Source organism: Leptonychotes weddellii, chromosome 1 (assembly GCF_054177405.1).
Source record: "Leptonychotes weddellii isolate Sample4059 chromosome 1, ASM5417740v2, whole genome shotgun sequence".
NCBI classification, from domain to species: domain Eukaryota; kingdom Metazoa; phylum Chordata; class Mammalia; order Carnivora; family Phocidae; genus Leptonychotes; species Leptonychotes weddellii.
In genome coordinates this window covers 9,254,556-9,266,811 of record NC_138369.1, presented here as the reverse complement: position 1 = coordinate 9,266,811, position 12,256 = coordinate 9,254,556, and the positions used below count along the sequence as shown (strand labels likewise).

At 47.8% G+C, this 12,256-nt stretch overlaps 1 protein-coding gene across 5 annotated transcripts in view; it reads right to left on the bottom strand.

Annotated features, from left to right (window-relative positions):
- Positions 1 to 2,744: 2,744 nt before the first annotated feature.
- Positions 2,745 to 12,256, bottom strand: part of TPM4 (tropomyosin 4) — a 44,937-nt gene continuing 35,425 nt past the window's right edge. For 3 of the 5 annotated variants that reach the window (XM_081814747.1, XM_081814720.1, XM_081814737.1), the window contains 6 exons: positions 11,845 to 11,962; positions 11,296 to 11,366; positions 10,287 to 10,362; positions 8,592 to 8,654; positions 8,436 to 8,505; positions 2,745 to 4,165 (listed from right to left, as the gene is read on the bottom strand). In XM_081814747.1, the coding sequence (XP_081670873.1) occupies positions 4,083 to 4,165; positions 8,436 to 8,505; positions 8,592 to 8,654; positions 10,287 to 10,362; positions 11,296 to 11,366; positions 11,845 to 11,958 (477 nt within the window). In that variant the 5' untranslated portion in view covers positions 11,959 to 11,962 and the 3' untranslated portion in view covers positions 2,745 to 4,082. Of the gene's footprint in view, positions 4,166 to 7,135; positions 7,398 to 8,435; positions 8,506 to 8,591; positions 8,655 to 10,286; positions 10,363 to 11,295; positions 11,367 to 11,844; positions 11,963 to 12,256 lie in introns of those variants that run through there. The other 2 variants (XM_081814727.1, XM_006751239.3) reach the window with 1 other exon arrangement.

Here is a 12,256-nt window from a genome sequence, read left to right as displayed (position 1 = left end):
GGAGACCTGGGGAAGGGGCGAGCAAGGCGCGGTGCCGGAAGCGGCCCGAACGCGCCGCTCATTGGCCGGCGCTCGGGACAGGGCGGGCTCCAATTGGCCAGCAGTGAGGAGTCGAGGGGCTTCAAATGAAGACCAGCGGGGGGCGTGGCATCCCGGGTCCCCGCCTTCTTCCCTCGACCCTGGGGCGGCCCCGCCCCCGGTGGGAGGGGGAGGGCGGGGAGCGTCTCCAACGGCTCCGCGAGCCCGCAGCTCAGGGGCGGGGCTTGGGGCGCGTGCGTACTCTGACCAGGGAGACCGTTAGGCGCCAGCAGAGGGCGCACGCGCGGAGGGCTCTCCGGCTCCCGCCCTTACGGCCTGCGCAGCCTCTGTAGGCGCCGGGAAGAACGCGGGAACTGACCGCGAAGGTGGGCTTGTCGTCTGGAGACCGCTGTGTCAGGCCAGGGGGAACCCAAGAGGAAAGGGGAGTGGGGACGCCTGTCATAGTCGAAGCGAGGGCCCCTCGAGACTTACTCCGGAGGCTCAGCGCTGGCCAGGGGACTACTTAGGGTTACCCAGGCCTGCGCCCCCGGAGCGGCTTCACCGCCACCATCCAACCCGAGGCCCGCGGGGACTCCTCGCGACGCGCCCTCGGACCTAATTAGAGATTGTCCAGACCACTGTCTGCCTGCAACTTTCACCCGGAGCCCTGGCAGCCCCAGCCCACTCGGCCGCCAAGGGAGCTGGGGTCGTGAGGATCCTAGGTGATCGTTCCGAGCGTTGTTCTTTGCCTGCAGGTGTTGTCCGCTATTACAAAAAATACACAGAATGTAGTTAATCCCCACCCTAACCCACGGGGGTCGATAATGGGTTTCCTGCCTTTTTATGGTGGGAAAACCGAGGCCAGAGCTTCAGTGATTTTCCCAGACTCCAGGTGGGAAATTGGTTCCGAGCTCAGACGCGCGGGCTTCGGAAGCCCGAGATCACCAGGGTTTCCTGCGGGTCAGAGGTGGGCCATGGTGCTGGCGGGGCGTCGAAGAGGCGTCTAGACTCGCGGCCCTGGCCGCCCCTCCTCCATCCCTCCGCAGCCTACTGCGAGAATCTGGCTCCGGGTGGGGAGAGCTTCAAGTGGAGCCGCTCCCACGTCGTCGTCGGTGCCACTGGCCACCTTCCTGGGTCGCTCCCCATTCTACTTGCTGGTTTCTTCTGTCGCCCACGATTCCCCTTCTCCGGGTGCTGCTTCTCAGATTGTATTGCAGTCTTCGGGGTCTCCGCGTGTCCTTTAGGAGTTCCCCGTGGTCCCAGGTCTGCTTGCACTCTGGGGGAGCTCATTCACTCCTGTGGCTGCTAACATCTCCACGCGCAGGTGATTCTTTGAGGAAATCCATAGCCCGGCCATCCCTGTGTCCAGCCGCTTTCTGGACTTGGCAGAGGTACTAAAACATGTCTGCAACTGAACGTGCTAACTTCCACTCAAACTAGCCTGGCCCGAATTACCTTCTGAGTGAAACCGAAGTCATCCTTGACACAGCTATTTGATCCGCTCACATCTTGGTTCTTGATAGTTGAACCTTGTTCTTCTCTCCACTGGTCTTCCTGATTATTCTGTTCTCTAATCTAGATTTCACTCTGCAGTGTACTCATCCTCAAACACTTATCCAGTACCCATCCAGGGTCTGTCAGGATCAGGGCTTCACAATCTGGCCCTAAGCTCGCCCTGTGTTCCACATACACTTCATGGGATTGGGAACCCCCAGAGATCTGAGATCAGTTTAATAAACACTGAACACTTCTGTTAAGTGCAGAGGCACGAGATTGACTAACAGTATCCTGAGATTAGATTGCAGCCCAAGGGGGTAGGCAGGAGGGAGAGAAGGAGCTTCAGTCTAGTAATGGTAGGGCCCTTAGAGAAGGCACTTATACTTTAGTCATTGATATTCCCTGCATCTACCATCTAAACAAGCTCACAGCATCAGCTAAATGTTGAATATGAAGGAAATGTTTTTAATTGTACTTGGTGACAAAATGTTTGCATACCACATTAATGTTTTAAAGGCTTTCATTTCTCTTTTTGATTCCCTACCCCACTTCCCCAAGATCAGATCTTGAGGCAGATATCAGAGCAATTCAGGTAGTGAAACTGCAGTCATCTTTGACAGTTTCTTCTTTAAGTTACCTACCAGCTGGTCAGCTGTCTTAAGATTACTTCCTCCACATCACTTCTTTTCATTCCATGGCAAGCACTACCTGGGATAATGGAAGCATCCTCCTAACTGGCCTTACTGCCTCTAGTCTATTCCCATTCTAGTCCTTCCTGAAAATGACTAAGTGGATTTTCCTAATGTGTTTCTTTGTTGATTACTCTTCAGCAGCTCTCCACTCCTGACCAAATTAAGTTCAGGCTCTCATCAGTGTGGACACAGCTTACCTTCCAGCTTTCCTACTTCCTTCCTTTATATATGCAGTGCCTTGTGCTTTCCTGACTCAAGCAACAGAGACCATTTTCCCTGTTCCTGTCTCATCTATTAAAATCCTAGTTATTCTTCACAGCCTGGCTCAGGCAGGACTGGGTATAACAAAGGACAGGAGCTTTTGAATTAGAGGCAGAATGCTCTCACCTGAATATAGAGATCATAATCCTCACAGGAAGTCATGGTATAAAGCAAGTAACATTTGTTAATGATCTTGGCACAGTTATCTTTCCCTCCCATCCAATCAGCGTTCACTGAACCAGAGTACCTTCAAACACATTCTGAAGTTCACACAAATTATAGTTTATGTAAAAATTTATTTGACGAAAATGTAGAAAAAGTGATACTATTACATATGATACAGTTGCAAGAATCTAAATTAAAAGTGTGGGTTTTATTCAGTTGCACAGTTTGCTAGTGTCCCTTCTGGGTAGTGTGATGCTTAATAAATAGGAGTGAGGGGCAGAGGATTTGGATAAGCTAGAAGCAGGGTGATTTTTGTCAGAATTGTAAACTTGAGTTGGCCCCCACACTGCTGGGGAATGTGGAATGTTTAGCTCTGAGATGTTAACCAAGAAAGCAGAAATATAACAAAGCCAAAATGTGCAGCCCTGCCTACAAAATACTCCATATCCAGTTTAATCAGGAGTTTCTTGGTCTTTTATTAACTTGGTCCTAAAGAGGAATTAAAAGTCCTACACAAGTAAATCTTCAGTTTGCCATTCCCTGAAGTATAAAGGAGATGAAGCTAGGCTGATTACTTTATCTCTACTTTGCTGGCAGAGAGCCCCCTTCTGCCCAGTATTTCTTAACAACTGCTCAGTTATTGATGGCTAGTGGTCTTCGTGATAGGACTTCTCTGAATAAGACTGAATTCTACCACATTCATTCCTGGTCATTATTGGAATAAGCTATCTGCTCCTCAGAGAACAATTTTAGAATGAAAGGAACATGTAGAAGAGCGTAACATCAAGGATCTATCCAGAAAATATCGGGGTGATTATTATGATTATTTCCCAAGCATTCTCAAGCCGACTGCTCAGAGGATGTTTGTTCTGCATGGTGGAGCGTGGGAAAGAGCCAAGATGATTAGGTTATTCTGTCTATGGTTTACGACTTCCCACAAAGCCAGCCCCCTCCCCCTGGCTTTTTTTTTTTTTTTTTTTGCTCTCAATGGAAAATCCCTACCCATATTTTAATGTGATGGTCCCTGGCTACCTGTCGTGTGACCAACAGTGGCCCAGAAGGTATATATTCTTCGGCCTTTTAAGTTGACCCATGACTAGATACTGGAGTTGTTTTTGAAAAGTGTAGGGTTGTCTATTCTCCCAGGAACCAAATGCCCTCAGTCTTAAGAGAGTATGCTCACTGTGAAATACCCTGCCTACCTTATGAATAAATGCAACTTAAGGATAAAAATAGAGCTGAAAAAGCTGGTGCCATTTGAAAAAAGGAAGGAATTAGATTTAACTGGTGCTCAAAGCTTCTCTGATACAAAATATTTGGTCATATATTCATAATTTGCTTGACATTTCCAGCAAAGCGAAGATTCAATAGCAAAAGAAACTTCTTACAAGAGAAGAGAAAGACACGGAGCTCTGGAGTTTCTGTTGGAACAAGACTCTTCTGTTTTGGTTATATACAGTTAAGTTCGTTTAGTGTCTGATCCAGTGTCTGATGTAAGCCCACATTCTCTTCTTTGGCCTGGGCAAGTTTTTCTGGTGAGGATTAAGAGTGGGGGAAAAATAAATTAATAAGCATCTTTGTTAAGGAGAAAAAAGTTTCTAAACTCTACAGTCAGGGTGAAAGTCATAGCAGAGAAGGTACTTTACATTTTAATTATAGCAGAATACCATGGAATAATAGAGATCAAGTATCAAATATGGGAGTCAGGGCTGCAAGATAAAATACAGAGTCTTCAATTAAATTTGAATTTCAAGTAAACAACAAATACTTTTTTAGGACAGGTATATCCCAAATGTTGCATGAGATATACTTATGCCAAAAAATTACTCACTGCCTATCTGAAATTCAAATTTAACTGGGTGTCCTGTTTTCATTTGTTAAATCTGGCAATCTAGAGTTAGAACACCTGGACTTAAACCCCAGTTGTGCCACTGAAATACGCCATTTAACCTTGTTAAATCTCAGTTTCCCCATCTGTCAAGGATAACAACAGCAATATGGGGCATGGGGATTACCATAAGGAACAAACAAGAGGCGCTTCAGAACTTAGGAAGTGCTGCAAACATAAGACTTTAGTCCTAGATATGGGAAACAGCACATTTCCCCCCTAGTGCTATTTAATTAGTCTTTGCTAGGAAATCATAATCCTGAAACCCGTTCTTCCTTTGGGGGTTTTGGGAACGGCCATTGAAATTCCAGGCATAACTGTGTTGTTGTGTCTGTGTGTCCACAGCCATGTAGTCAAACCCTAGATAAATGTAGCATGACTGAAAACCTAAGTCAGACTACAGGTGAGTTATTAAGTGATAAAATAAATTTTCAAAACCTGGAAAAGTAAGATGCCATTTAGAGCTAGGCACAACAGCGACCAAGATGGAACTGGTTTGCAGTGAGTGATGGCCGATAAGAGACTAGGCCAAGAATCATTAAAATACTGCAGGAAAGCAAATGCCTCATAAACTGTGATAGGATCAGCTTGGAAATTTTCAGAAAGAAAAAAAAAATGACTGCAAAGACGGCAGTCTTTCAACTAGGAACTGCTGACCCTTTCATCTGAGGAGGCACTTAAAAACATCAAGTTGCCATGATCGGGGCGGATTCTGTCAGAGAAAAGAACAGTGAGTGACCTGGGCCTGACTAATGTGGATGGACAGTGCCCACCCCGTGTAAGCCAGTTTCTCCATAGTCTCACCTAATCCTCACTGACGGAGCCACCACTTTTGTTTTGCAGAAAAGCTAAGCAGCTTGTGCAAGGTTCCACAGGGCTGAGATTCAAACCCAGGTTTCCCCACTACAAATCCTGACCATACTCCACCTTGCCACTTGGATTCCCTGGCATCTACTTTGTATTAGAGCTGAGATTAAAAAAAAAAATCTTTCCCTTAATGTATCAATTGCCCTCAAGAAGTATGACAGGCCCATAGACCATCACGGGTGGTAGTAGATCCTGATAGCCCAAATCTCTCTGTAAATGAAGTTCCACTTAGGTGCTTAGGTAGAATGACTGGATAAGCAGGGCTGCAGTTATTTCAAAGGGTGGAGGCCACATACATCTGGAAAAATCCCAGGAACAAATATATAGAGTGAGCAAACAAAAAACACCCACCCCTTCATAGTCTAACCTTTCCAGAGTCGTAAGTATGGCAGTGTGTGAGGGGAGTGGTTTATGCAAAAGTTCAGGGTGGATGATAGGAAACCAGGGAGAGCCTGAGGGTGAAAGGGTGTGAATAGTTTTTTTTTTTTTTTTAAAGATTTTATTTATTTGAGAGAGAGAGTGAGAGAGAGAGAGAGCACAAGAGAGGGGAGCGGGAGAGGGAGGAGCAGACTCCCCGCTGAGCAGGGAGCCCGATGCGGGACTCGATCCCGGGACTCCAGGATCATGACCTGAGCCGAAGGCAGTCGCTTAACCAACTGAGCCACCCAGGCGCCCAGGGTGTGAATAGTTTAAGGGAGATGGATTTTAGAGGGATGAACATAAAGAACTGGGACAGAAGTTCCCACCTGAATAAAATCATAGGATGAGGAATAATAAGCTATGGTGACAAAAAAATTGTTAATCTAATTGGCGATCTTCATGCTGCTCCCAGGTTCAAGAGGCAGTCTAAAAGACATGCGTGGACATCAAAATGGCAGTGTTTCTGGAATGATTTATGGTGGTGGGGGGGGCGGTGCAGGGGAAAAGTGGATAAAATATTTAAAATTTGGATTCTTGTGGAAAAATCTATGAGCTTTCGGTCACTACAGGCATGATCTCTTAATACCCACAGGCTAACTTTAAGAGTTCTCACCAAACCAAAGCAAGGTTCCTGATTCGAGTTAAGTATGAGGAGACAGACGTTAGCATCTCAGGCAACTTTGGAACTCGGGAATGAACTCTCTCTGTCTGGCTTTCCAGCAGCTTCCACCCCCTTTCCCTGCTAATGGGATGTGCTTTCATCCCTTGTGTAGTTGTTTTCTAAGGGCAGGGGCTAGAGGTGAGGCTCACTGGTGAACTTCCTCCCAGGACCAAGGGCTGGGTAGATGTTCCATGAACAGTGAAGACACAGGGAACCCCGGACACCATTCTCAGGGTGTAACACAGAGAAAACAAATGCGAAAAGGAAGAATAAGGAGACCAGAATGCCATTGCCGCTTTGTGAATCCGTAGGTCAAACCCCATTCAAGAGGAGCCTCTTTTTAGACACAAGCCTGCCGGTTTTTGCAAGTTCTGCTGACTCTATCAAGCTGCTTAAGAGGCTGGATAAGTCTCCATTCAAAAACAATTTCTATTTAAGGAAAAACTGCTATTGGCATGCAGATATAGTTAGCTAGCACATATTTGAGAGCTCCTGCCAAATTGGCTTTTGTTTCCATATAGGCAGAAACAATCACGTGGGCATCATTTTCCTTTTGAAATGAGCTCTTCATGTGAACCACCCACTCTCTCTTGTAGCCATGGTCAAGGGAACCAACAGCTACGGCTCAAAAGCGGCAAGGGAAGAAAATGAAAATGAGGGCCTGGGCACGAGGAGCGCCTGTCTTTATTTCAGTCACACAGTCACAGACACAGCAGAGGAAGGCTTGAAAGACCAAACCAGGAGGCAGGAAACGAGCTTCTAGAAGCCCACGGGAAGTGCAGGCACCACAGTGAGGAGGCCAACTTCGGTATTGCTAGGACAGAGGGCAGCACCCCAGCTCCCTCTCACAGAGAGGTCATGTCGTTGAGAGCATGGTCCAGTTCCTCGCTGATAGCTTTGTACTTGAGCTTCTGAGCGTATAGCTCGTCTAGAGGGCGGAGGTCCCCAGGGAGACAGTTTGGAAAAAGAGGTACAGGGAACAGAACGTGAGGGTCGGAATGGAGTGCCACAGATGAACAATGAGAGGAAGAAAACAAAAGTGAGAAAACAAAGCATGAACTAGAAGAAAGTTGTGTCCTATGTAAAACAAATGAGGAAGCAAAAGATCAATGGAGTGGTTTCTAAGTGGCTTGAGGCTCTGCAGGGGATTAGCCATGATGAATCTTTAAAAGAAAGGGGGACTAGACATGGACACAGCTTCTACCCCCAACCTCCCGCCCCAAGTTATTTCTGACTTGCAGTGATGTCACCCAGTCCAAAGGTTATACTTTGGAATGCGATATTTTCCCTTATATGGAAACCTCACCTCCCAAACCAAACACTGGGACACATGGTCTGAGGAACAAGTTTGGCACCCTTTCTGGGTGAGACAGATAATTTTAGGAGATTTTGTTTGAATCCCAAGATGCTAGAATTTCCCAGTTTATTTTATGACGAACACAGGACAGAATTCTTTTTCTTTTTTTTTTTTTTTAAGTGGGAACTCTTCAAGAGATTCTGGGATATGTGGGCACCAGACTTTCAGACTGGAGTCTTTATTCAGTCTCTACATTCTCTGTATTTTCATTTTTCTCATACTGTGATAAGCTCTGAGTTCTCTGGGAGAGAGCTTCTGTAAAAATGTAAGGCATTTTAAAAATGCAAGGCGTCTCTCAGGAATGAGCAAATTGAAGGACATTCTAAAGACTTTTAAAACAAAATCAGCCATATTTGGGTCTCTGTATTCACACGTGGAGCCAATTAAGCAGAGAGCTTTTACTTCTGGAAAAATGGCAACCCAGGTCTACATTTGACTTGCACTGTCCTGTTCCAGTGCCCCAGACCTCCAGATGTGCCGTCACTCTGTACTTAACTTTCCTAGGATGAACAAAGCCCAACTCAGCCCCTCCAGAGACTCCTCCCAACTGTCAGCAGATTGTCACGAAGGGGGAGGCAGAGCAAACGTAATTAGATGGTAGTTTCGTACCTTCCAGGTCATCAATTGTCTTTTCCAGTTTTGCAACCGTTCTCTCTGCAAATTCTGCACGGGTCTCAGCCTAGAAGAAAAGAAAGGAGTCACTATGATTGCTTTAAGACCCAGCCGAGAGAGAAACCTGAACTAGCTGGGTGTGATCGCGCTCACCTCTTTCAGTTTGTCGGACAAAAGTTTGATTTCTTCTTCATATTTATCCTCCTTTTCAGAATACTGTGGGAGAAACCAAAACAGCACTTTAAAAAAAAAGGGGGCGGGGGCAAAAAAAAAAAAAGCATAGAAGAATGTAGGTTCTCTGTTCCTTGGAGAAAAGCATGTGCATGAAGCACTATGAACATTTCTAAGAAGCAAAGTGGAGGGAGCACCTTTCCAGATAGAAGCAATGTGCACAGAACTCAAGAGAATCCGCAGAGGAGCCCTCTGGGGTGGGACTGAGCTGAAGGCCTGGGCTGGATTAACTTGAGATGGATCTGTGATCAAGACGGAGCAGATGGTTGAACGGAAATGATGCCACGTGGAGCCCTCCACAGTTGGCCTGATTGATGTTTCCCACCCCGCTTCCCACCATCGTTCTCAAACGCGTTCTGTGCACTCTCCAATCTCCCAGCCTTAGCGCCCCCACCCCCCCCGCCCCCAGCAGCATGGGATGTTCCTTTCCCCATTGACTACCTGCCAGAAAGGATTTTTGTCTTGCAAGGTTCGACTCAGATTAGTATCAGCTAGCCTTTACAGCTGCTTGCTAGGTGCCAGATATCCTCAATCCCATTTTACAGATGAGTAGAAGCGTCAGAGAGGTTAAGTAGTTTGTTTAGGGTCACATGGCTATGAAGTGACCACACCATGACTGACCAGAACCTGACTCTGGAATTTGAGCTCCTGGCCTCCATTGTGCTTTACAGCCCTTTTAAACATCACGTCCTCATGACACATTCCCCAACTTTCCAAGGTCCCTCTGTTGAAGTCTCAAAGCACTTTATTACTGGGTCAGTCTCTTCTACTCAACTACACTCTGAGCCCTTGCAGAGCAGAAGCCATATTATCACTGTAACATCTACCCCTTGGCCTAGGACAGCATTTACCATGCCCACAGGAGCTAATTTGGCATGCACAGGTGATAAGCCACGTTCGCTCATCAAATATCCTCGATTCCCTGTTAATACTAATGACATAGCTCTAAACAAGACAGATACAGTCCCTGTCCTTAAAACTTACCATCGAGCAAGGAAGGCATGTAATTAATTATGACAAATGTGATCATGATAGGAAAAGAAGTAGGCGGGGCTATATAGCTGAGAAGCCCCTAACCTAGATGTTCAATGCAACTGGAGGGCAGTAGGAGGTGGGGAGAGTGAGGAATCGAGGAGGATGGCGAATTCACAGGGCAGGCTATGGAAGAGTGCGTGCATTGTTCCTAACATGGTTCTCTCTGGTAATGACTGCTTTGGGAACTATTTCAACCTAAAAAGCCCAATTCTGCCTCTTCTATCTGCTGCTCGATCTTTTAGAGTGTATTTTATGGAGGATCCAGGGGATTCATCTGAGAGTGAGGCTCTGTATACAGTTAGGCTCAGATCTCCTTAAGAGGAGCCTGACCAGGTACAAATCTCATTCCCTCTCCGCCCTCCTCGAAGGCAGAGATAAAAGATGGTGCGAAGACCCCACTGAAGAAGGAACTCTAACCGCTGGACCTCTCTTTTTTGGTGGGGGGAAAAACCTTGCTGCTGGGCACCAAAGCCACTGTTAACAAATATAGGTCAGATCCCCGACACCCTGGGCATATACTCCCATGCACCATGGGGAAGAAAAGTAAGTCCAGCAAATCACCAGCGCAAACCAACCACCAACCTTTTCAGATGCAGCCTCGAGTGACTTCAGATTGTTAGTGACATTCTTGAGCTCTTCTTCCAGGTCACCACATTTTCTGCGCAGAGACAAAGGAAATTTATGTCCTGTCCCCCCTTAGAGCAGGCAATTCCCCTGAAAGCTTTCAAAAAGAGGAATCCACGCTGCCTAGGGCCCCCGGAAGGAATGCGGGGGAAAAATGTTAACGGCTTCTTTCTGAGCTGTAGTGCTGTGCACTTATCCAAACCCTATCGTGTCTGGCAAAGGCACAGCAGGCCGAGGAGTATTAGGAAGGTTCGTAAAGCACTCCTGGGCTCTCGCCAAGGGTGAGGCAACAGGGCCTTGTGAAATCTACGATTGATGAGGCTGCCTCCGGAAGGTGTAAGAATGAAACGGGGCACAGGAGGTTGGGAGACAATCAGTTTGCACCCGACACTCCAGGAGGCAAACTCTGAATGGATTTGCGAAACTGGATCCTCTCTCTCAGCACCACGGGATGCTCCTCGGAGCTGGATTCCTCACCCGAGGCCAAGGGGGAGAGGCTTTTTGTGTGTTCGGAGCTTGCGGGACTGTGGTCAAGCTTCTCACCTCCCACCCCCCACAAACACCCAGGAATGAGTCACAGGCAAACAATGACATGAAGAACAAGGCAGAAACGCTGACAGAGAAGCCTGCCTTCCGCAGGTAAGTGTTCTCTTAAGAAGGCGCAGCCTCCTGAGATATCCTCTCTGGGAAAACGGGACTTCCGGGCTTCTCTGCTATGGTCTGTCTCACGTGTACTTCCCAACACCTCTGTGGGAAGAGCAAACATGTAGGCAGCGCTTCCCAGGGCAGAAAGAACAAAGACTCTCAGCCATGGAGGCAAGGAGGAAGGGCTGAGCTATGAGTCCCAGATGCTCATTCCACTTGAGCAGAGGCCTTAAAGAGGGTCAATTCCCTACACGATCAACTCCCCCCAACTTGGCCCCAGAAGCCGAGCTGGGCCCCCTCTCGGTCCCGCTCTGCCACTCACAGTTCAGACACCTCGGCACGCTCCTCGGCCCTCTCCAGCTCGCCTTCCAGGATGACCAATTTACGAGCCACCTGCAGACGGAAAGGATCTACTGAGACCCCAACAACCATGTCTAGTAGGATGCCTCCCCCCCCGGCCCTTGTAGATGGCAAGGCCTTGCCCAGACCATCCGCGAGGACGTGGGCCCCAGGAATGAGGCAGACGGGAGGGGAAGCCGACCACTGAGGCCAGCAGAAGAGCGACTGACCTTTCATGGTCTGAAGACCCATGATTCCCAATTTTAGCCAAAACACCCAGCTACAGGACATAAAAGTGATCTGATCATTTGGTCTCCTAAGTTAGACAAGTGCCACAGAATTCCCCAGGCCTTCCTGGCATCGTGGAAGATATGGTTTCCTAGCCAAGTGGCCGTCTCTGGAAGAACAGATGGGGACGCAGAAGGACAGCTGAACTAACCAGAAGCTTCCTTTAGGCAGCCCCAGGGCCCTCCCTATCACAGATCCATTTCCTCCCCACTTCCTGCTGCTGCCCTCCACCAGCCCCACTGACCTCCTCATATTTGCGGTCGGCCTCCTCGGCGATGTGCTTGGCCTCTTTGAGCTGCATCTCCTGAATCTCCATCTTCTCCTCATCTTTCATGGCCCGGTTTTCTATCACCTTCATTCCTCTGCAAGGAGCAGCCTCGTCATTATCTCCACACACCGATTACAGCTCATCATACACCTCCACACGTCTGCTCATCCAAACTCCTCTCCAAGAACCATGCTCCAAAGAGGAAATTGTAGAGCGGTTCTCATTCACTTCCCCTTTGCCTCAAACTTCACAACTGCCCTATGAGGTACACCATCCCCACTTTACAGACGAAGAAATGGAAGCACAGAGAGGCCAAGTAACTTGCTCAAGGTTGTGTAGCTCGTAAGTGGCAGAGCTGGGGTTCAAACCCTGGTGATCTGGCTCCAGG